A 19,874-nucleotide genomic window follows, 5' to 3' on the forward strand; every position below is an offset into this window, starting at 1 on the left:
GCCTGGCCCTCTCAGGTACAGCGGGACTACCTGCAGGGGAAGCTGGTGGTCAGCGCCCAGAAAGATGCCCAAGTTGCCAGGCTGGCCGCCCTACAGCACCTCAGCAGGGCCCACAAGGGCCCCCCCTCAGAGTGAGTGTGAGCATGGCCCCCACACCTGTCACTTCTCTTGTCCCTCCTGCTGAGGACGTCCACCTCAGCACCCACCCTAAGGGTCTCTCCTTCAGCCTACCAGCCTCCAAGGTCAAGGCCACTCGACTTGGACTGTTGGCCCTAACCTGATGGGCCTGGAGCAATGGAGGCTCTGCACACCTGTCCTCTCACTCCAAGCTCGTCAAGGGCAGGGACCACGCCTCATCCGTGTGCCTGGAGCCCCCGTCTCGCCCACAGTAGCCACTGGTTCATTTACTTAGCACCTGCTGTATGCCCGGCCTTGACTGACCCAGCTATGTCCTAGGCAAGACCTGCTGGCTTACTTGCCGAAGCCATTGCAACAGCAGGTGAGCGTGGCCGTCATAAAGGGGCTGATGGAGCAGGAGCTGAGGCAGTTGCGAGGACACAGCTCCCAGGAAGCGCAGATCAGCTTTATCGGTGGGTCTGGGGCATGGGTGGCTGGGGGAGACACAGGAGGTGGGAGGTCCAGGAGGGAAGGGCTGCGAGGGGCTGAGGAAGCTTCTCCACCTGGCCTGTTCCTCTCACCTGACCTGGGGGCCAGGTAGGGCAGGTCCCAGGGCCCAGTGGCCAGAACTCCCGTCTTCCCCCTCCACCCCCAGAGGCCGTGAGTCAGCTGCCCCTTTTTGGCTACACTGTCTATGTGGTGATTCGGGTGAGCCAGCTGGTCCTGCCCAGACCCAGCCTCCTGGGGCTAAACCGTCAGCACCTCGTCCTCATGGAGCCCAGCTCCCAGGTGGGCCAGGCACCTGTCCCAGTGTGGGCCTGGGCACCCTTGGGTCACTCCTGTCCCACCACCCACACTGACCCCTCCCGAGAGGGGCCAAGCTCTGTCTCTGCTGCCCCCAGACGCAGTATTGCTCCATCGCCTTGAGGGACGTGCAACGGCTCCACATGCTGAGCCCCCTGGAGGAAGGGGGTCCCCCTGGCCTGGAACTCAACTATGGCTCAGCTGACAGCCCCGGGACCATCTGGTTTGAGCTGCCGCAGGTGAGTGGCCAGGGCCTGTAAGCACCCTGGGAGGCTGGCAAGTGCCTCCCCTGGACCTGGCAGAGCCAGAAGCTGGGCCCCGGCTGATGCGCACTGCAGGCGTGGTGTGGGCGGGGGCAGAGGTGAGGCTGGCTGGTGCCCCGTCCTCACATGCCTGTGCCCGGGCAGGCCCAGGAGCTGAAGCATACCATTGCCTTCCTGCTGGACAGTGGTCTCGCACCCGTTTAGCGGCCGGCCTCACCCAAGAGGAGAGCTGGAGGGGCAGAGAGGTGGAGGGGGCCCCTCCCTGGCCCAAGTTTCGTCATCCAGACGGTCTTCCTTGGGTGCTGTCAGCCTACTTTGGTTTGGATTTCATGGCTTGGCTGTTCTGGAACCCGCCACAGGCGGGTTGGTCCACGTGGAGGCCACAAGGCAGGGGCTGCTATAGTGACATCAACTTGGAGAGCAATGAGACTGCTGTGGGGGGTGGGAGACGGGAGCACACGGGAGCGCAGGCTGGGCCTGTGATGCCGCCCAGTCTCGGGGAGATGCCCACCTGACCCCGCCCCTGGTCCACATCAGCATGACCCCAGACCTGGGAGAAGCAGCCGCGGGGAAAATAAAACCCCTGAGAGAAAAGGGCTGTGTGAGTGCGTGTGTCAGAACAAATGGGACTTTATTCCTCTGGTAAACATCTTGGTCCAGCCTGGGCTCCCCGACCAGGAGCTGAGAGGACGCGGGGCCTGGCCGCTGCCCCTCCTCCCAGAGCTCTGCACCTGGGGCGGGCAGGGCTCTTCCTGAGACCCCAATGCTCGCACGGGGTTGGGGGGTCGCCCCTGGCTTATAACTTAAGTACAAGAGGTGGAGGGACCATTTCTTCTTCCTGTTCCCCTGGCAGCAACCACACCACCCAGCTCGTTCTAATCTGGGGATGTGGCTCAGAAAACCCAGCCTTGAAGGCCAGGAGAGGCAGAGAAGCTAGGAGAAAGAGGACCACAGGCCTTGCAGGTAGAAAGAAAGGTGGGCTGACCTCTGACCTTGATTTGGGAGGTGTCCAGGGCCATCACCACAGCAAGGTGTGGCTGGAAGGGGGAAGGACCCTGAGAAAAGACCATGCCCCTGGCAGCAGCAGCAGGCCTGGCCAGCTTCCCCACCCTGAGTCAGGCCCAGGCTGGCCCATGGGAGAGTCCAGGGAAGACACTGGCCGTGCTGCGCTGCAGCCGGTCAGCTCTGTGGGCCACACAGGCCGTGCCAGTCAGCTTCACTCTCGCACCGGGCCCGGCTGTGGAAAAACTGCTTGATGAGGTTCTGGGCCTCTTCCTTCACTACAGATTCGGAGTGGGGAAACGTGAGGGCCAAGCTCTACCCTGCAGAACCCCCCAGGTGCCTCCTCGCCCGGCAGTGCAAGCACTCACCGCTCCTTCCAGAAGAGGGCTTCTGAGTTAGCGAGTGTGAGAGGTGGCGGGCGAAGGCTTTAAACAATTCCTGGAGGCAAATGGTGAAGAGGAGCAGAGAGCACAGAGCCCTACCCTGCCCCTTGAGCAACCCGGAACCATAACCCAAGGGCACGGCAGCCCGAGGGAGGGGGACAGCGGGCCTCGGGGCCAGCCTGCTTCCCCCCTGCAGCTCACGCGACCTGCACGCCCATTGCACCCAGGTGTCCCAGCCCCAGGGGAGGGCAGCGCCCACTGCCTGCCCTACCTTGGAGGCAAACTTGCCCTCCTTGTAGAATGGGGTCAGGCACATGACCACGATGTTCGCAGCCACCTTTAGGGAGATGCTGGGAGCTGAGAGCTGGTGGGAGCCTGGGGCCGCGGGGTTCATAGTTCTTGGATCACCGGCAGAGATATTGTCTTTGGCCTCAGATAAGACGGGGGCCCTGGCTAAGGGGCAAGGTCTCTTCTGCGCCCGGCTGTCTGGGTTCTCCTGGGCAGGGCCAGAGTGAAGAGTCAATCTTGGGCTTCCGGTCACTGGCCCCTCCCTTCCTTCCGGGAGACTGGGCCACAGCACCTGCTGGCTCCCTCCAGCCCTTCCCTTCTGCCCCTGGGATGTGAAACAGAGAGATGATTTTCCCCAAACCCCTAAGCCAGAGCGGATCAGACAGCAGCCCGGTCCGCAGGCCGCCTCCCTCCGCCAGCCAGGACCTCCTCCCTGTCAGTACCTCCTGTGATCTGGGTCGCTTGCTCCTCTGGGTCTCTTTTGTGGGTGTGGGCTGGCCTTCAGGCGGCCCCCAGTCTCTGAGTGGGCAGGCACTGGCCGAGGGGAGAGCAGGCATCAGAGGTCCAGATACCAGCTGTGCCCTTGGCCCAGGCAACCCTGCAGAGCCCACTGTAGGAAGGGCCCCGAGCTTTAGAGGCCCAATTAGGACAGGAGATTGCAGAGGATTCCGGGACTACCTGTGCCCTTACCTTGTCCACTCTCTGGGGCACTCAGGCTGAGGGCGGGCAGCCAGGGCTCCATCCTCCTCCCCTGTGCACTTCTCTGGGGTGACTGCCAGGGGTCCCCGCAGCCCCTCACAGGAGGGGCCTTCTGCCCGTGGAGCTGAACTCTCAGCCCTTTGGCAGAAGAAGCGGGTGATGTTCTGAGAATCCTTGAGGGCTGCAGCTGCGAGGACCTGCTGCTTCTTGTTGGCCTGAGCCTTGGCCGTGGGACTGTGCCTAGAGGAGTCTTTTGTCTTCTTCTCAGAGGCAGGCCCCCCACAAGCAGCACTGCTCCGGGGGGGCTCTCCTCTGAGCCCCGGGTCGGGCTCACTGCTGTCCTCATCCTGTGGGCCACAGGGCCGGTTGGCGGGCTCCCACTCGCCTCCCTGCACAAGCTGGGGGGCTTGGCCCTCGGCCAGCATCTTCTCCATCAGCTCCGTGGCCCTCTGGAACGAGCAGGAGCCTTTGGGGAAACCAGCTCCCACTCGCTTGGGTTTGAACTGTGAGGAGGAGGAGAGAGGTTTTGACCACCAGGCCCCCTCGAGGGCACTCGCTGGCTGGTCCAGGTTTGGCCACGCTGGTGGGGTTCTTAGGAGTGGGGGAGGGAAAAGCCAGGCACAACACTGCCGGGGGTCAGGCTGTGGAGCTGGAGAAGGACAACTGGCAAGGCAGGGAAGCTCAGGGCCTGGGTACCCTAGGGTACCCTAGGGCCAGGACGCCAATGCCAGGCAAAGGTAAGATGGTGTGCCCTGGCTGAGGGCAAAGCGAAGTGGTGCTTTTCCCGAACCCAGGTTTGGGGTGGACGCGAGGACAGTGCTCACCGAGTACACCTGGGAGGCTGGCCGGGTGTCGTACTCGGTGGGCTCTGGGGGCTCAGCCTGGGCTGTGTAGCTCTTGGAGCCATCTCCGATGTCGTAGAGCTGCCCATCCTTGGAGGCTCTGTGGATGTCAGCCACCTGGGGCAGGAAGAGGCAGGCGTGCCATGGCACCCACTAGCTCCTGACAGCGCCAACCAGGCTTTCCACAAGTGGGCTTCTGTGGCCCGTGGCTGCAGGCAACCAGACACTGGACAGTTCTAGTCCTCATGGGATTGCCTAGAAATACCTCCAGCTGGCAAAGGAGGGAATTCGGGCTCCACACACACACCCTCACCCCCGCATAAGTGGCTTCTTGGGTGGGGGGTAGATTCTGGGCTTCCTAAGGCCAGCGGGTGGGCAGACAGCCTGGGCATGTGGAGGGGCTGCCTCTCCCACCCACGTCGCACTCACCCCTGCCCGGGCCCACCTTCTTCAGCACGCTGGCCTTGTACAGGTTGGCTGCCTTGGCGTTTTGGAAAGTCTCATGTTCCAGCTCCACAGCCTGGGCCTGGAGGTCAAGCCTAAGGGTAGGAACACGTGTGAGGTGTCAGGCAGGCCTGAGCCCTCATCTTGTTCAGCTCCTGCTGAATTCAACCTGGGGACCCTGGTGATGGTTCAGGGCCTGCTGGGAATGGCTTTGAGCACAGCGATTTGGACCTGGACTCGGCAACCTGCGGCCCCTCAATTGTGGCCGAGCCTGCCCCTAGTGGGGCTGTGACGCCCCCCATCCCATGGGAGGAAGACGGACCTCAACCTGGGGAGGGGGGGCCCAAACAAACCAGGGGGCCAGGAGTTCTTGCAGTTTCCAAAGGAACAGGAGCTGGTCAAGCCCTCCCTGACCCCATGACCCGGGATACTCACCCATCACTGGTACCTGTGGCCTGGCGGTTACTGCTCAGAGCCTCTCCCAGAAGCCCCAGGCAGTGCTCACGAGCCTGCAGAGGGGAGAGAAGGTGGTCACACAAGCATCAAGGCTGGGGGGCAGGTGTGAGGAGCCACCCTCCTCTTACCTTCACCGTGAGCCTGGGGATCTTCCTGCTAGAAGCCTCTTTCAAAGGACAGTCTTCATCTGGGGGCAGAGGGGGTGGGTTCTTCCACTCTACCTTCTGCTCTCGGGAGTCCCCAAGCCCCCCACCCCAGAGGCACCCTCCAGAAATGGCCCACAGGTCCCTGGAGACATTTCTGTACTGACCTGGGGGTACAAATTCTTCTGTCTTGGGGTCTTTGCCCTGGAAGATGACATGAAGGACCCGTGAGGCACCCCGCCCGCTGCAGGGCAGCACCCAACTCAGCACGAGGGACGGGCTGAGGGAGTGTGGGCGGGAGGCCACCTGGGGCCCCACCGAGAACCTGCCCCCTTCACCTTGCGCAGACTCATCTGTTTCCGGTAGAAGAGGTTCCATTCCCGCTTGTGGGCCTCATCTCTGCCCTCGTCCCCACTGCCTCCAGAATCTTCGTCATACCTAGGGGTCAGGATGAGCATGAGCAGCCCCGGCCTGGGCTTTGCCCTCCCTCCCCTCCTCTAGAGGGGCAGTGATATCCCTGATGCCCTGGCAGCTTGGGCAGCACTGAGGTCTTGGCCCCAGCACGGCATATGGGGGTTGCCTCTGGTCAGGCCATGGCACCGGGGAGAGAATGCTAGACTATTTCCAGTGGGTTGGGGCCCCTAGTTTCATGGCCCCTCACCTGCTGAAGCCCCCATAGCCCCTGCGGCCTCCCTCATACAGCTCAGGGTCGAAGCCATTTCCCTGGGAGGGCCTGATGCAGGTCTTGCTCCAGCTGCCTCTGTGTTCCAAGGCGTCCAGCTGCTTCCGCACGGCCGCAGGGTTCTGGCAGTGGTCACAGCCTTTGGTGCAGGCGGGCGGCGCATCCCCAAAGTACTTGGCAATGGCAGCATGGCGGCACCTGGCAGGCAGCAGGGAAGAGGCAAGGGGTAAGGGACCCCGACAGGCCAGCATTCGTTCACCCAGTCCCTAAGCTCGGGCACTGTGTGCTAAGCACCGCACGCTCCTATTCTCACACAGGCCTCCCAGGGACCTTGGGTGCATTTTACAGATGAGGTCAGTGAGGTGAAGGCGCTTTCCCAGTCACATAGTACCTGGGGGAACCAGAGGAGCCAGGGTGTGACCCCAGTTCTGTCTTGCTTCCCTCTCTAGGGGTTACTCCTCTGGGCCCCGCCCCTGTCCTCTGGTAGTGGGGTGTCCTGGGAGGAGCTTGGGCTCTGGGTCCAGACGCTGCCCCTGCTGCTAAGGCTGCCCCCGTGGGGAACGCGCACGCTCACTGGCATCGCTCGCCTGGGAAAGAGCCAGAAGAGCGCGGGCCCTAGGGCTGTGTGGGGGCTGTAAGAGGAAGCTCTGGAGCCCTCTGCACTTGTCTGGAGCACAGCACAGGCTCTTGCTATTATCACTCGGCACTCTTTTCTGGGGTGGGGGAGGGAACAGGAGGAGGTGGCCCCACCCCAGACTCGGCACTCAGCTGGGCTTCGGCCTTAGTGACCCCTTCCTTGTTGTCCCCCAACAAACCTGCTCAGCCCAGTGTACACAGCCTGAGGAAGGGGGGCTGTCCCAGAGCAGGGCCCAGACAGCGCTGAGAGCTGGCACTGTGGGCACTGGGGAATCCGCCTCACCGAGCTTCCACTGCCCCGACCCAGTCGCAGCCCCTTTGGCTGCCAGCCTCTAGCTGTCTCTCCTACGATTCCCCAGCTTGGGGACACAGGTGGTCCTTGCGGCAAGTGCAGAGGCCCCAGGGCCACAGTTCTATCAAGGCCCTTACAAATGGCCAGACCAGACTCCAGAATGTGGCCGGGGGGCAGGGAAGCGGGGAGAGGGGCCAGGCTGTCCAGGTGCCACTCCTCTCAATGTGACCACTGCCCGGGGCTTCACGGAGCCCTGTAAGCAGCCGAGAGCCTTAGGAGCAGGCTCCAGGGACAAACGCTGATTGTCACACGGCCCCTCGGAAGTCAGGCCTGGTTGCCTTGTTTAGCTGAGTCTGAAGACTGTGGCTCTGAACAGCACGAGACGGCAAGGACGCCAAGGTAGCCACCAGAGGGCGCTGTTCCCACCCCCGCTCCCAAAATCAATGTGCAAGGCGTTCTGTCAACGGAGTCTGTGTGTCTGTGTGCCTGTCTGTGACAGGCATAGTGGCTGCCTGTCTGGCCGCAGGAGGCTCTGGCATCCGAGTGGCAAGGTTGGCTTCCTTCACCCCGCCCTCCCCTAAGCCCTGACTCACTGGGGTTTTGTGCTCACACTCAAAGGGCTCCATTGACAGCTCGCAGATGCGGACTGGCGTCTGCTCCTGTCCTGCTCCAGGCGTAGACTGGTCGGCTAGGGTGGCACGACTAGCCAAATGTCAAAGGGCCCTGCCAGCCACTGAGCTCTGGAGCCTGTCCCTGACAGCCGGGCCAGAAGCGAGGAGACAGCGCAGCAGACACCCTTTGGCAAGACCATCAGGGAACGAGGCACCTCCCCACCAAGCAGGCCAAGCAGAGGCCACTCCCATGTAATTCTGGACTCCCAAGTTCTTCCCCAGGACGCCTCCCAGGGGGCGGGCTGCTTGGGTGGTCTGGCACCTCCCCCCCACTATTTCCTTTCCCTGGAGAGGCCAGAGGGAGGAACCAGGCAGGGAGTCCCCTGAGGGACAGGTTGGGGAAGTCAAGGATGGGGGCCAAAAGGCTCTCCTAAGGGTGGGGCAGGAGCCCAAGAGCTGGTGCTTTGGGGGCCTCTCGCCCTCACCCCCACACCTCAGTTGGAACCTCCCTGGGGTCATCTTTGCCAGGGAACAAGAGAGCCGACCTCTTCTTTCATCAGCTCACAGCCCAGGCCCAGCCCACGTGGCTTAGTACACACCCACCAGGAGGGAGAGGAAGAGAAGGAGGAACCAGAAGGGAGGGAGCTAGGCCCGTACGTGAGGACCTCCCCAGGACAAGTTCATAGCAGGGACTCCCTTACGGAGCCCAGGCAGCAGTGGCACTAGCTGCCCCCCTCCAGTGGCCGCCCCGTGTAATTTGACACTTGGATCTCCTGGACAACCAACAACAAAAAGCTGAAGCCGAGACAGCAGCTGGCTGTCAGCAGCAAGCAGCTCTCGGCTCTGCTTGCACTGAGGCGCCCAGGGAACAGCAGTCACCAAAGAGGTGTCTGAGACGCGAGGGAGAAGTGGCCTGAGAAGAGGCCCTCGGACGCTGCCTGGCTCCCCAGCACCTGCGGTCACCCCCTAGCTCCAACACCTGAGCTCCCAGGTGAGTGGCCATGGATGACAGGGGACGAAGTGAACGGAGCAGCCAGGGTCCACTGCCCTACGGGTGGAGGGCCACAATTTATGGGCGGGGGAATACACTTGGTCACAGTCTCTGGACGGCCTCCTGTTCAAACCTGGCTCTACTTTCTTTTGCTGGAGTCAGCCCTGGGGGACAGACCAAGGTTGCAGCCCTGTGCAAGGGTGGTTTCCGCCCTGCTTGCTGAGCAGGCAGAGGGGCCCAGGGTACCTGCTTACTCTGCAAGTTAGTTTAAGCTTTTCTATTCAGGGGGCTTGAACACGGGATTTGGCTGCCCAGGCTTGGGAGAGAAAAGCGCCTGCCCACAGAGCTTCCCTTTTCCAGGACCAAGGCCCCTCCGTCCGTGCTTTCCCCCAGTCCAGGAGGCTCGGGGCAGGGTCTGCCCAGCCATTTCTCACCCCCTGGAATGCGGCAGGCCCATGGCAGCTCTGCCTATCTGTGTCCTAGACACAAGCAGCAGCTGCCACACGTTGTGGGGGTCTTGGCCCACTCACTGCCAGGTGTTCTCAGCTTGGGGTTCTGCCTGCCCAGGTTCTACTCCCTAGGCACATTTAGATGCCCAGAAGCCCCCAAATCTCCCTGAATTCTGCACCAGAAACGTGAGGGCCTGACTAAACCCAGTGGAGAAGGCAAGGATGGTGGGACTGAGGCCAGCGAGAAGGTCCGCCCTGGTCACCTGGCCCTCTGCTGCGCCACTGTAAGGCTGAGCCCAAGGGGGTTCTTAGGGCAGCACACAGAGTGGCCCTCCTGTGCAGGGCCCCTGGCTGCCGACTCCTCCTGCCTGCCTGTCCTCATGCCAGGGCTAAAGTCTCCCTCTCTGCCCCCCAGATGTTTTCCCCAAAGCAAACAAGCTAGTATCTACTTAGGAAGAAAAACAACAATCCAGGGGAAACTGGGAACCAAGCATCAGTCCAAGTGTTCTTGGCTCAGCAGAGGCTGTGGGATTTGGCCTGGGTGGGTGGCTGGGGACACTACATGTCCTGCAGTGAAGGGCAGGGCATGGTGGAGAGAAAGGACAGACACCACATTGTGTTGGCGGCAGCAGGTAAGGTGGTGAGGGAGGGGCCCACGGCCACCTCTGTTGGTTCTTATCCCCACGACAGCCCAGGCAGACAGGCAGTCCCTGCACCCACAGGACACAGGTGGACGGGTGCCCCCCAAACACAGTTCCTGAGCTGGGACAGAAAGGTGATGCCCAGCTTCTGGGGCTTCGGGAACAATCGCCAGCAGCAGGAAGTGCCTCCCCCTGTCTGGAACAGCGCTGGGGAAGTGGGCACTGCTGCGGGTTCAAGTGTTTACGTCCCATTGCCAGTTGGAACCAAGACAGAAAGCAGTACGTTGGGAAGGCTCCACGCAGCGCACAGTGGGCATCTCTGCCTTGCTGGCAGGCCCCTGGACCCCACAAATCTCCAGCCACCATTGGTTATTATTCATTCTCGCTGTTTCTCAAACAAGACAATGCCTGGGGGCAAGGGCGGCAGAAAACAGGACAGCGAGAAGCCCTGGGGGCCCTGAGCCATCCACACTGGTGCTTATCAGTCACAAACACACCCACCCGCTCTGCCTGGGAGTTGGAGTATCAGTTTTGCAAGGAGGAAACAGGGAAGCTTCAGTACCAAGTGGCAGCTGTCTGGCCTCCAGGATGTCTGCTTGCTCTGTCGCAAGGTTCTCTGTGCCAGGAGGTGCCATGCAATGGAATGTTTCCTGGTCCCTCCAGCTCGGCCAGCCTTCTTCTCTGCCCTGCTCCCTCTTCCCCGCCACACCCTGCCACTCCAGCCGGGAGCACGAGAGAAGGACCATGCAGGCAGCAGCGCCAGCCTGCTCTCCCTCCCTGGGGCCAGGGGAAGCCACCACTTGCTCTGGCTGCCTCCAAGAGAAGCACTACCGAGCATGGGGTTGGGAGTGACCCTGGTTTCCCTGGTTCGCAGGCAGGAGGTAGTTTTAGAAGGAGTTTGTTGGACCTGAGATAGAAAGACTGGAAAAGTACAGAATTATCAATAGCCCCACCAGACTTCCTGCCTTCCCTCTCTGCAAACCTGGGGAGGTGCAGGGCGAGAGAGGCAGCCAGCCCCAGAGCACCCACTTTCCCCAGGCCACAGCTGGGAACACTTAGGGCTCCCTGGGGCAAAGCCACATGGTCACCTGACGGCTGCTGGCTATATTGGGCACCAGGCACCAGGCACCCCCTTGGCCTTGCTTTAAATAGCCCACTGGGAAGCCCGCCTGAGACCTGCTGGAATGTGCCTCCTCCCTCTTAGGAAAAAAGGCCCCTCCAGCTCCCCTAGGGTCCCCACTAAGGCTTCTTCTGCTGCAAATGACAAAACATCAACTGAAAAGCCAAGGAGGCTCCTCTTCGGTCTTGGGGACAAAACGGCAGTGTCGAGTGGCCCCACTTGTGTCCTGGTAGAGATGGGAGCCAGTGAGCAGCTCTGGGTCAGACCCCAGGACTGGGTGCAGCTGGCCAACTCAAGTCTCTAGAGGCCCTGGGTACAAAGCCATGACGCCATCCACGGCCATGGTGGGCCGCTGGTGTGGACAGCCTTCCCAGAGTGGGCACCGAGTCCTCTGGGCAAGAGTCTACAGCCTTCTGATATCATAACCCCTGGAGGACAGCTGACTTTAGAGCCAAAGCTTCTGATCAACAAACCCCGCCTTTCCTGCACAGCCGTTCAGCCTCGGCCCAACCTGGGCAGACTTCCTCCTCCCTGCTCAGGAGATCACGCCCCTGAGACTGGCCTGGGTATCCACACCGCACCCGCTGCAATCCCTCCTGGGTCTTTGGGTGTGGGAGCCCACGTGGAAAAGCTTTCCCTGCCCTCCGCCTGCCTCTTTTAAGGAGTGTCTCTGATGGCTACATTAGGCCATGCAGGCACCGGGCCAAACAGGCTGAAAAAGCCAGACCAAGTGTAGACGAAAAGGGCGGGGAGAGAAGCAGCGCTACTCTCAGCCTTGTGCAGACTCTCACCAGGAATAAGACCAGTGGGTGGGCTCCCGTCCCCCTGGGAACCATGGCCCGGGGAGGCCCACAGGCTCCAGAACAGGGAAGGGCCCACCCTCTTTGTGCCAACCTGCTCCACTGGTCAATGGGGGGAAGTCTGGTGTGAGCACAGGAGAGGGGTCCTATGCTCAGGAAGGAATTTGGTGTACCTGGTACCTGAGATAGGAAGATGCAAAAGAATCATCCCTTTGGTGACAAGAGCAGTCCCTTTGGTGGCTGTCCAAGAGCAGGCATGGCCCTGGCCTGGTGCCTGACGTACCAGATAAAAGCAGTGCCTAAGCCCACGAGGGTGGGCTGGGGCTGTTCACACAGAGCCCACCTGCTTCCAAAGGGCTGTGCGGCCCAGAGCCCTGGGCTGGCTTATCTTGCTGGTCAGAGAGTAGGCTGCCCAAGTCAGGCCACCATCAAGAGACAACGCGGGCAGAAGGGGAATGCTGGCCAAAGCCCCTGTCTTCAGAGAAGTCACTTCCTCTCTCAGGTCTCAGTTTCCCCATTTGTAAAAGAAAGGAGGCAGGAGTGGATGACTTGTGGCATTCGAGGGTTCAAGATCCTAGGACCTTTGAAAACTGGGATCCTGCTCTTTTTTTGCAGAAACGTGCTGGCCTGAGGGTGGGGCGTGAGAGAGGCTAGGAGGACCTAACAACAGAAGCCTTCCACTTTTCACAGGAAACCATCCCCCTTTCCATGGAGCTGCTACCCCCAACATCACTTAAAAACATAGCTCCCATCTCCAGCTTGCCCTATCTCCCTGGACACAGATGAAACTCCCCAGAGGCGTTTGGGGAAGATCACTGACCGCGTACAGGGAGGTACAACTGCCCCCAAAGGCCACCTCGACTCTCCTGTACTGACCCGACCCCGGTCATATGTGCCGGGCACATCCCTGTGCCACGCTTGGTGCTGCCAGGTGGTCAATCCTCCCCACAGCCTCGAAAGACAGGCACCTCATCTGCATGTCAAATGAGGAGAGAGACTCAGAGATAAGTGACTCAGCCAGTCACCAAAGCCGGGAGTGGGGCGGCAGCATCCAAATCCAGGCCGGTTCAAACGGGTCCATCGGGGCAGCTGACAGAACTAGGAGACGACGCAGGAGACACACACGAGCTGCCTTCCAAGTCCTGAACGACGGGGAGGCAGAAGAGGGCCAGAAGGGTCCTAAGTGACCACAGATGGGACTGACGTGGTCAGGAGGTCCCACGAGCTGCACAGGAAGGAACGGGGTGGGCAGCGTTAGAGGTGGGGCTCCAGCAAAGGCTGCACACCAGGGAGGGCAGGAGCCACGCACCGGGGAGAGGGCTCGAGCAGCCGGCCTTTGGGTGGTTCTAGGGCAGCTGCTGTGGCAGCACCGGTGTGACCAGCTTCTCAGACCACAGCCACCTCGGAAGAACTGGCCAGCTCAGACTGGGGACGAGGTGGCAGTAACTAGAGCCTAAAGTCTGGCTCGTGCCCCTAGCCACCTGTTAGCCTGCCTTGGATTAGAGCTGCTTTGATGAACAGGTTCGGGCTGGGTTGGCACAAGACTGTCCCTGGTCCCTCTCTAAGAGGCACTGGCTCCCTGTGCTGGAAGGTGAGGCAGAAAGGGAAAGAAAGAAGCTCTGCTGCCCAACATGCCGACGGACAGACTTGGCCTGGATCTTGACGTTGGCCTCCCGGGCTCCCCAGACAGGAAGAGGGTCTCGGTCAGGGGTGTGGAGGGCTGAGTTGCCACCGACCTGGGGCAGGTGTGAGAGCAGAGGGCACTCTCTTGGACAGGCCAGAGGAGCAGGTCCGAGCCAGCAAGGGAAGGAGGGGCTGGCCAGATTGGCCCTGGGACCCCTGAGCTCATTCTGTGAGACGACCCCTTGGGAAAAACTGAAGGGACAGTGTCATCTCTTCCTCCTCACACAAGAACACCGTATGAGCAAAGAAATTGGGCTGGTGGGAGAGGTTGGGGCCTCACACCACCCCACCCAGTCAGTTTTCCCCTACAGCTCACCCTGGCCAGAAGCCCCCCCACTCCCAGCTCTTGGGAGACACTGATCCTTCTTGCCACACGTATCATAAAAGGCAAGAGCACCAGGCTGGAATCCTAAAGCCTAGTCTCCTTGTCAGGGAACCCCAGGGAGGTACCCCAAGTCCTGAATGACCCAGAGGCCACCAGGGGAGCCGTAGCAGTCCAAGGCTCCCTGGCAAAACCTAGGATTGGTGTCTGACACAAAGATATGTAAAGGTGAAGTCACCCCGCCTCGCAGTCAAATGTTGGCCAAGTCTGGCCGGCTGGCAGACCCATCCTGTGGCCAGCTCTGCTAGCAGCCCCCACAGCAGGGTCCCAGGCTCACTGTCATCACCAGCTTCTCTCACCCTGGGCAGTGCCAGCCAGGTGGGGGCTGGGGGCCACAACTGAGCAGAGGGGCCCCACCGGCTCTCCTTGTCCCTTGTGAGCCGGCAGGGGTGTGAAGGGTGAGACCTGACAAACTCGTCCTGCGGGCTGCAGGTGAGTGAGGGCGGATTCTCTGGAGCCAGCTCCATGGGGACTCAGGTCTTCTCTCTGTTTGGCACAGCCTGGCAGGAACCCCGGCAGGAACCCAGCTCAGCATGGCAGCCAGCAACTTCCTGCAGGAGATGCGCTGGGTGGGCGAGAGGCTGCTGCTCAAACTGCAGAGGCTGCCCCAGGCCGAGCCCGTGGAGATCGTGGCCTTCTCGGTCATCCTCCTTTTCACAGGTCAGTCAGGGCTCTCACATTCTCTTCCACACCTGTGGCTCTTCCTGGCATCCGGGAGACGAGCCCCTGGTGCTAGGCAGAGGGCCGGCAGAGGTGGCTGGGAGCCCCCAGGCAGAGGAGGAGAAGCAGATGTCCAGTGGGGGAAACCCAGGGCTTTCTCCTCGTCCTCTGACATGCTGCTTGAGTGATGGGGGTGGTATTGGGAACCAGAGGCACCCCAGAATCCCAAGGCAAGGATGAAGGGAGCCGAGTTCTGGGAGGTGGAGGAGGTACGACAGGGCGGAGGTCAGGGCCCTGGTGGCCGGCATGCAGATGGTCAACACCTCTCGTCAGACGCTCAGATATTTTCTGACCAGAGAGCTGGACCTTGGAGCCAGGTCTCCGGAGGGGCTTCTTCAGAAGGAGGTGGGCATTCTTTCTCTTCCCACCTGTGCCCTCTGCCTCTCCCCCCAAATCCTCCAGCCACAGTTGTGCTGCTGCTGCTGGTAGCCTGTAGCTGCTGCTGTGCTCAGCCCAGAGGCGGAAAGGCTCAAGTGCGGCCCGTGACCCCGCCGTGAGGGACGGAGACATGATGAGCAGAAGCTGGACAGGAGGCGGCCGGAGCCATGGCCCACATGTCATCCGGCCCTGAAGCTCGCCCCCCTCAAGACCAAGATCCACTGTGTCAGCTCTGGCCAGGAACTGCCCGGGAACCGGACGCTGATACCTGGAGCGTTATCGGGGAAATAAGGGCTCTTACGGCCACAAGACCTCCACCTGCCAGTGAACACGGCGCCAAGGAGGAGCTGACTGTTCCAAGGACCGAGCAAGCCCCCACGGTCCCCAAACCTCAATGGAGAGCAGCCCGCACCTGTGGGGGAGCTGGCCCTCGGGGTTCTGCTGACCCACGCCAAAGAGGAACGGCCAACCAGAGGGACTTTGTCCCGAGCTCCCGGCCAGAGAGGGGGCTTGTCAGTATTCTAGTCCAGTATTTGCCTGTTTCTTTCCCGGTAAAACTTTTGGGTTATGCGCTTCTGTGGCGCCAGGCTCCCTGGGCAGGGCTCTGGGCCGGAATTCCAGGGGTGTGGCCAGTGACTGTCCTTTCAGGCCTCTGTTCTCCCTGTGCCCATGCTGGAAAAACACACAGGCAGGAATGCCACCCAGGGGGCATGCCATGGAACCAGTGAAGGGTGCAGTGCAATTCCTGTCAAGCACTAGTTGCTAACAAGCTCTGTGTCCCAGCTGCCTACTCTGTAAAGATGGAGGCTGTGTGTGCCCCAGGCAGGTGTTGGCTCAGAAATGCCACTTAAGTTTCCACTGCCATTCACTTTAGCCTACATATCCCACACTAGCAGGCTCAGGCCACTGGGTCTTCTCAAACTTCTGGAGTAAAAGAAGAGGTCAGGCCCCTAGTACCACCTGTAACCTACGTCCCGACCCCTTCGCCCTTTCCCCACTCAGAGCTTCGCCCCCACCACTCACCAGCTGTGAGTAGAGAGGTTAGTGACCCGACCTCCCCGAGCCATGGTTCCTCCCTAGGAAACGGGGCTAGTCCTGGTAACTGCCTCCTGGGCTAAGCGCGTGAGGATAAACTCAGATGAACCATACAGAGCACTCGGCACAGTGAGGGGTGTACCCTAAGAGCTCTGCAGCTATGGTTAGCCGCTCTACGCAAGGGGCCGGCCCAGAGCAACGGGGACCCATTTTAAGGGATGGTCCTACTGAAATGCAACACTGACCTTGCCTCCCTCCCTTCCATTTACTTTGTCTTCCAGAGAAGTCTCCAGGTAGAGCTACAAATCTAGGAATGATGGTAGGGGAAGCAGAGGCCCCCACGGCACCTCCCCTTCCTTCCCCACGGGTCCCCCAGAGCCATAGGAGGTCTGCATTTTTGACATGCCTCTGCCATCTTGGCCTGGGCAGCCCCTGCTCTGCTGCCTGGGGGCAGCACCCCATCCATCCAGAAAACGGACTGGGGAGGGGATGCTGGCCCCTCCAGCTGGCAGGAGAGTGGGAGTCGCTCTCTCCCTGGCTGGTTTCACTTCCTGGTGTTCATGGACTTCTCTGACGGGTTTGGTGTGGACTGAAGACTCAGAGAGGAAGTGCCTCCACGCAAAATGAAAGAAATTCAAGAATCTGCCTGTACCCTCCATCCCCTCACCAAAGAATAGGATTCAGCATAATAATAATAGTGATGGTGATGATGCTGATAAAGATACCCAAAATTCACTGAGGGCTTAAACATGCTCAGGCTTTGTCTTCAGGATTCAGATAAATAAATGTCATTGTCACAACAACGCCAATGCTATCAGTGCCATTATCAGCCCCATTTTAAAGATGAGGAAATCGAGCCTTCGTGATATGATACTAGGTAACTTTGTCTAAGTTCAACCAGCTGGAAAGTGGCAGAGCCAGCGTCTGGGCCCAGCCCGGCTGGCTGCAGAGCCCCTGCTCGCCACACCCAGGGCTCTGAGGCCTCCCACTTGCAGTGCCCATTAGGCTCTGATTCTATTACCCTCCATCAACCAACCCTACATCCCAAACACCCACCCCCAGAACTGTCTCAAAATAACCTCCCTGTGAGCGAGCGGGTGGGGCCCACTAGGTCTCCCTCCCAGAAGGAAAACACTGGACGGATGGCATGGGAAGCCCGCCTTTTTCAGTCCCTGCACCGACAGCTGGAGGGTCCCCAGGGAGCTCTGGGTTCAGCAGCTGCTCCAACAGCGCGGCAGCCCAATGCCCGTGTGACTTTGCCCTAAGCAAGTTTTCATCAGCATCGAGGATGTCCCTTCCTGAGGATGGCTGAGCCTCTTTGCTACAAAAGATCCTGGCTTCCTGGTCCAGCTGCCAAGAGGTAGAAACCACAGACAGCCTTGGGCACCGACAGGCTGACCAGCCGGTTTATGTGCATTTCCTCCTCTATGCCAGGCAGTACCTAAGTGCGAAGTCCAAATAAGATGCTGTCCGTCCCTGCCCTCAGAGGGCTGACGGCTCCCCATTCCTTGGCACACTGGCACACACTGAGCACTGCCCCCAGTGGCTCTGCGAGCTGCTGGGCCAAGTCCCGGGCACACTTCATTCCCACTCAGCTCAGCCAACCCGATGTGCTGCAGACTCCCGGCACGGGGCTTCTCTGGGGAAGACGTGGCATGGAGAGGAGCAGCAGTTCCCCCACGGCGGGAAAGAACAAGCAGAGAGGCACAGCAAGACGGGTGGTGTCCATGGCGGGGCGGCCATCAGACTGTCTTGGTCCCAGAGAACGTCTGGTTGTCCCTGGATGCCACGTCTCTCCATTGCCTCAACTGAGCCACCATCAGTGTTTGCCTGCGTTCACTGCAGCAGCGGCCTCGCCAGTCTCCGCACTCACCTCGCCAGTCTCTTTGTGTCCCCCACCCCCAACGGTGGCTTCTGCCACCACACTGTGGTCTCTCGGTTCCTCAAAAGGGTTTCACAATGCACTGAAGATCTGTGCGTTTTACTGTCTGTACATTATGCCTTATCAGACACTGCAGTAAGGCGACCGCTGCAAGAATTGCATTAGCAGAACTTGGCAGAGAACATACAAAGCGGTTTTCTCCTAAATCTGTTTTTAACATCTGAACGCAATCTATAATAAAAGTCTTCACAACGACCGACATATTTGCTTGTGTGTAATACCGATTCCAGATCATAGAAAAACTGAGGACAAATTAATTTTGTCCTTAAAAACAGTTGTCTCACTCTCCTTGGGACCTGCGGCCTGCCCTGCAACCCTGACTCCTAATCCTAATTCTTACAGTCTTCAGCATACACCTCACTCATTCCAGCGGAGTGCCCTGGGCCCCAGCCAGGCCCTGCCTTCTCCTATCATTCTTCCATCCATGGCGAACATTTCAGTAGAATTTTCTGATCGGCGCCAGCAATTGATTGAAAAAGCAGCTTAAGCAACTACTGTGTATATGACACGTGCATGCTATACACACCTCATTTTAAACTGAAACATACAGGCACATTCCTTGGCTAATTTTTTTCAATGTAGGGCCAGGGCCTTTTCTCTGAGTGTGGGTTGCCTCTATTGTCTATTTGCTAGTTTGGATTTCCTTAAAACAGAGCAAGAACTCAAAGATATCTGCAAAGAAATATGAGTGTGAAATCCTTCTGGAATTTTACAAAATGTTTATGGTTGTCCACATCAAAATAATGTTTTGACAGGAACATTACTTGAGTGATGCCAGAGTCATTCGAAAGTGGCCCGATAGGTATTCACAGAAACCACTCTCTCTCCACTCACTCTGAGGTACAACACAGCCTCTGAGCTCAGAGCCTGTGGAGCTGAGTTGAGCGGCTGGGTTCCAACCCCAGTGCAGTTCTTGCTTAGCTGTATGACTGGGTAACTTATTTAACCTCTGTGCCTGTTCCCCAGCTGTAAAATTGGGGTTTGGGCTATTCTTGTCGCTTCATTTTTTCTGTGATGTTAAGTGCAGTTCTGTAATTACAGTAACTGCCACAAACAGGTTTGGGAACAAACAGCTGACTCCTGACAAGCATCCAACTTAACTGATGGAGCCAAAGTGCAAGGACGTGCTGGAGACCAGCCCACTGGCTGGGAGTATTCAGCAGGCCAAGGGCATTAGTCAGGGTGTTTTACAGAAGGAAATGCGAAGCATCAGGTAGGCCAGGGGTCAGTGAAGCCCAGGATTGTTAAGGACTTCGCTGAACTTGCCCGTCATCTGTCTCCTCCCACCCGGGCTGCCTGGCAAGCTTTACACAGCACAGGGCTCTGACATGCCCGGAGACTGCTAAGTGGTACGAAGTGGGGCCTGGGCATAGGCCTTTAGAAAAGCTCCTAGATGATTCTACAAGCGGGTCGAGGACGGGTGCTCTAGCCGGCTGGACAGCAGGGCCTGGCACAGCTCCTGGCCACAGCAGGCACTTGAATCCTACCCTATAAAGAATGGTGGCTACCAGGTTTCACACGCCAGGGCCCTGGCTCCATTCCCACTTCCTAGCTGCCCTATTGCACCAGTGGGTACTACGCGAAGCTGCTGAGGCCGTGCCTCAGAGGCAGGCCCCGAGGGAGACATTAGGGCTCCACAGGAACCCAGGGCCTCCATGGTGATAAACACTTCCACCCACAAACTCCTTCCAGGAGGTGCCAGCAGCAGCTGCAGTTAATTATCATTCACGACGCACCACAGGAAGGGAGCAGTCTGTGTGGCGGTTCCAGCCCCAGGGCTTCGCGAGCTCTCGACAGGTCACCTAAACAGTGAGCGGAGGGAGGACCCAGCCACAGATGAGGCAGATGGGTGGCTTGGAGCAAAGGCTCTGAATCCAGCCTCTTCCTCTACCCACCGCAAATCTGACTTCACTTAGTTAGGTCACCTCAACCCACTGTACCCTGAGCAGCTCCCTCACAAATGACATCACAGAAGGGCAGACACAGCTGGGGGTAAGGGTGAAAGGCAGACAGGGACCAGGGGTTGCTAGGCAATGGGCCCTGGCCCACCTTTGTTCGCTCTGGTGACAGC

At 59.5% G+C, this 19,874-nt stretch overlaps 3 protein-coding genes across 6 annotated transcripts in view; 2 read left to right on the plus strand and 1 right to left on the minus strand.

Annotated features, from left to right (window-relative positions):
• The window catches only part of MYO15B (myosin XVB), a gene marked incomplete at its 5' end in the record, with an annotated part of 32,072 nt that extends 30,298 nt beyond the window's left edge, over nucleotides 1-1,774 (plus strand). The window contains 5 exon segments of the mRNA XM_081028041.1: nucleotides 16-131; nucleotides 457-590; nucleotides 773-906; nucleotides 1,020-1,160; nucleotides 1,329-1,774. Coding sequence (XP_080884167.1) covers nucleotides 16-131; nucleotides 457-590; nucleotides 773-906; nucleotides 1,020-1,160; nucleotides 1,329-1,388 — 585 coding nt within the window. The 3' untranslated portion in view covers nucleotides 1,389-1,774.
• Nucleotides 1,775-1,782: 8 nt separating this feature from the next.
• The window catches only part of RECQL5 (RecQ like helicase 5), a 30,207-nt gene continuing 12,115 nt past the window's right edge, over nucleotides 1,783-19,874 (minus strand). For 2 of the 3 annotated variants that reach the window (XM_081027737.1, XM_081027738.1), the window contains exons 9-20: nucleotides 6,103-6,321; nucleotides 5,780-5,879; nucleotides 5,609-5,645; nucleotides 5,427-5,485; nucleotides 5,278-5,351; nucleotides 4,844-4,937; nucleotides 4,381-4,515; nucleotides 3,548-4,059; nucleotides 3,301-3,391; nucleotides 2,841-3,065; nucleotides 2,555-2,624; nucleotides 1,783-2,464 (exon numbers count right to left, since the gene is read on the minus strand). In XM_081027737.1, coding sequence (XP_080883863.1) covers nucleotides 2,364-2,464; nucleotides 2,555-2,624; nucleotides 2,841-3,065; nucleotides 3,301-3,391; nucleotides 3,548-4,059; nucleotides 4,381-4,515; nucleotides 4,844-4,937; nucleotides 5,278-5,351; nucleotides 5,427-5,485; nucleotides 5,609-5,645; nucleotides 5,780-5,879; nucleotides 6,103-6,321 — 1,717 coding nt within the window. In that variant the 3' untranslated portion in view covers nucleotides 1,783-2,363. Of the gene's footprint in view, nucleotides 2,465-2,554; nucleotides 2,625-2,840; nucleotides 3,183-3,300; nucleotides 3,392-3,547; nucleotides 4,060-4,380; nucleotides 4,516-4,843; nucleotides 4,938-5,277; nucleotides 5,352-5,426; nucleotides 5,486-5,608; nucleotides 5,646-5,779; nucleotides 5,880-6,102; nucleotides 6,322-19,874 lie in introns of all 3 variants that reach the window. The other variant, XM_081027736.1, reaches the window with a different exon arrangement.
• SMIM5 (small integral membrane protein 5) lies at nucleotides 8,005-18,003 on the plus strand. Of its 2 annotated transcripts, XR_013991879.1 has the most exons (4): nucleotides 8,055-8,653; nucleotides 14,228-14,388; nucleotides 14,851-15,338; nucleotides 16,143-18,000. XR_013991879.1 is itself a non-coding variant. In XM_081027739.1 (3 exons), exons 2-3 carry the CDS (start codon nucleotides 14,262-14,264, stop codon nucleotides 14,943-14,945), a joined length of 222 nt encoding a protein of 73 aa, XP_080883865.1. In that variant the 5' UTR covers nucleotides 8,005-8,653; nucleotides 14,228-14,261; the 3' UTR covers nucleotides 14,946-18,003. The 2 variants fall into 2 exon arrangements, 1 of the variants encoding a protein (XP_080883865.1); XM_081027739.1 differs by having other exon boundaries at nucleotides 8,005-8,653; nucleotides 14,851-18,003.

Source organism: Rhinolophus hipposideros (assembly GCF_964194185.1).
Source record: "Rhinolophus hipposideros genome assembly, chromosome: 20".
Taxonomy (NCBI): domain Eukaryota; kingdom Metazoa; phylum Chordata; class Mammalia; order Chiroptera; family Rhinolophidae; genus Rhinolophus; species Rhinolophus hipposideros.

Bases quoted from the DNA above. Each gene is read 5' to 3' on its own strand.
- SMIM5 (XM_081027739.1), top strand. From the start codon at position 14,262: ATGGCAGCCAGCAACTTCCTGCAGGAGATGCGCTGGGTGGGCGAGAGG. The intron at 14,389-14,850 runs GTCAGTCAGGGC...CAAATCCTCCAG, and splicing joins GGTCATCCTCCTTTTCACAG to CCACAGTTGTGCTGCTGCTG.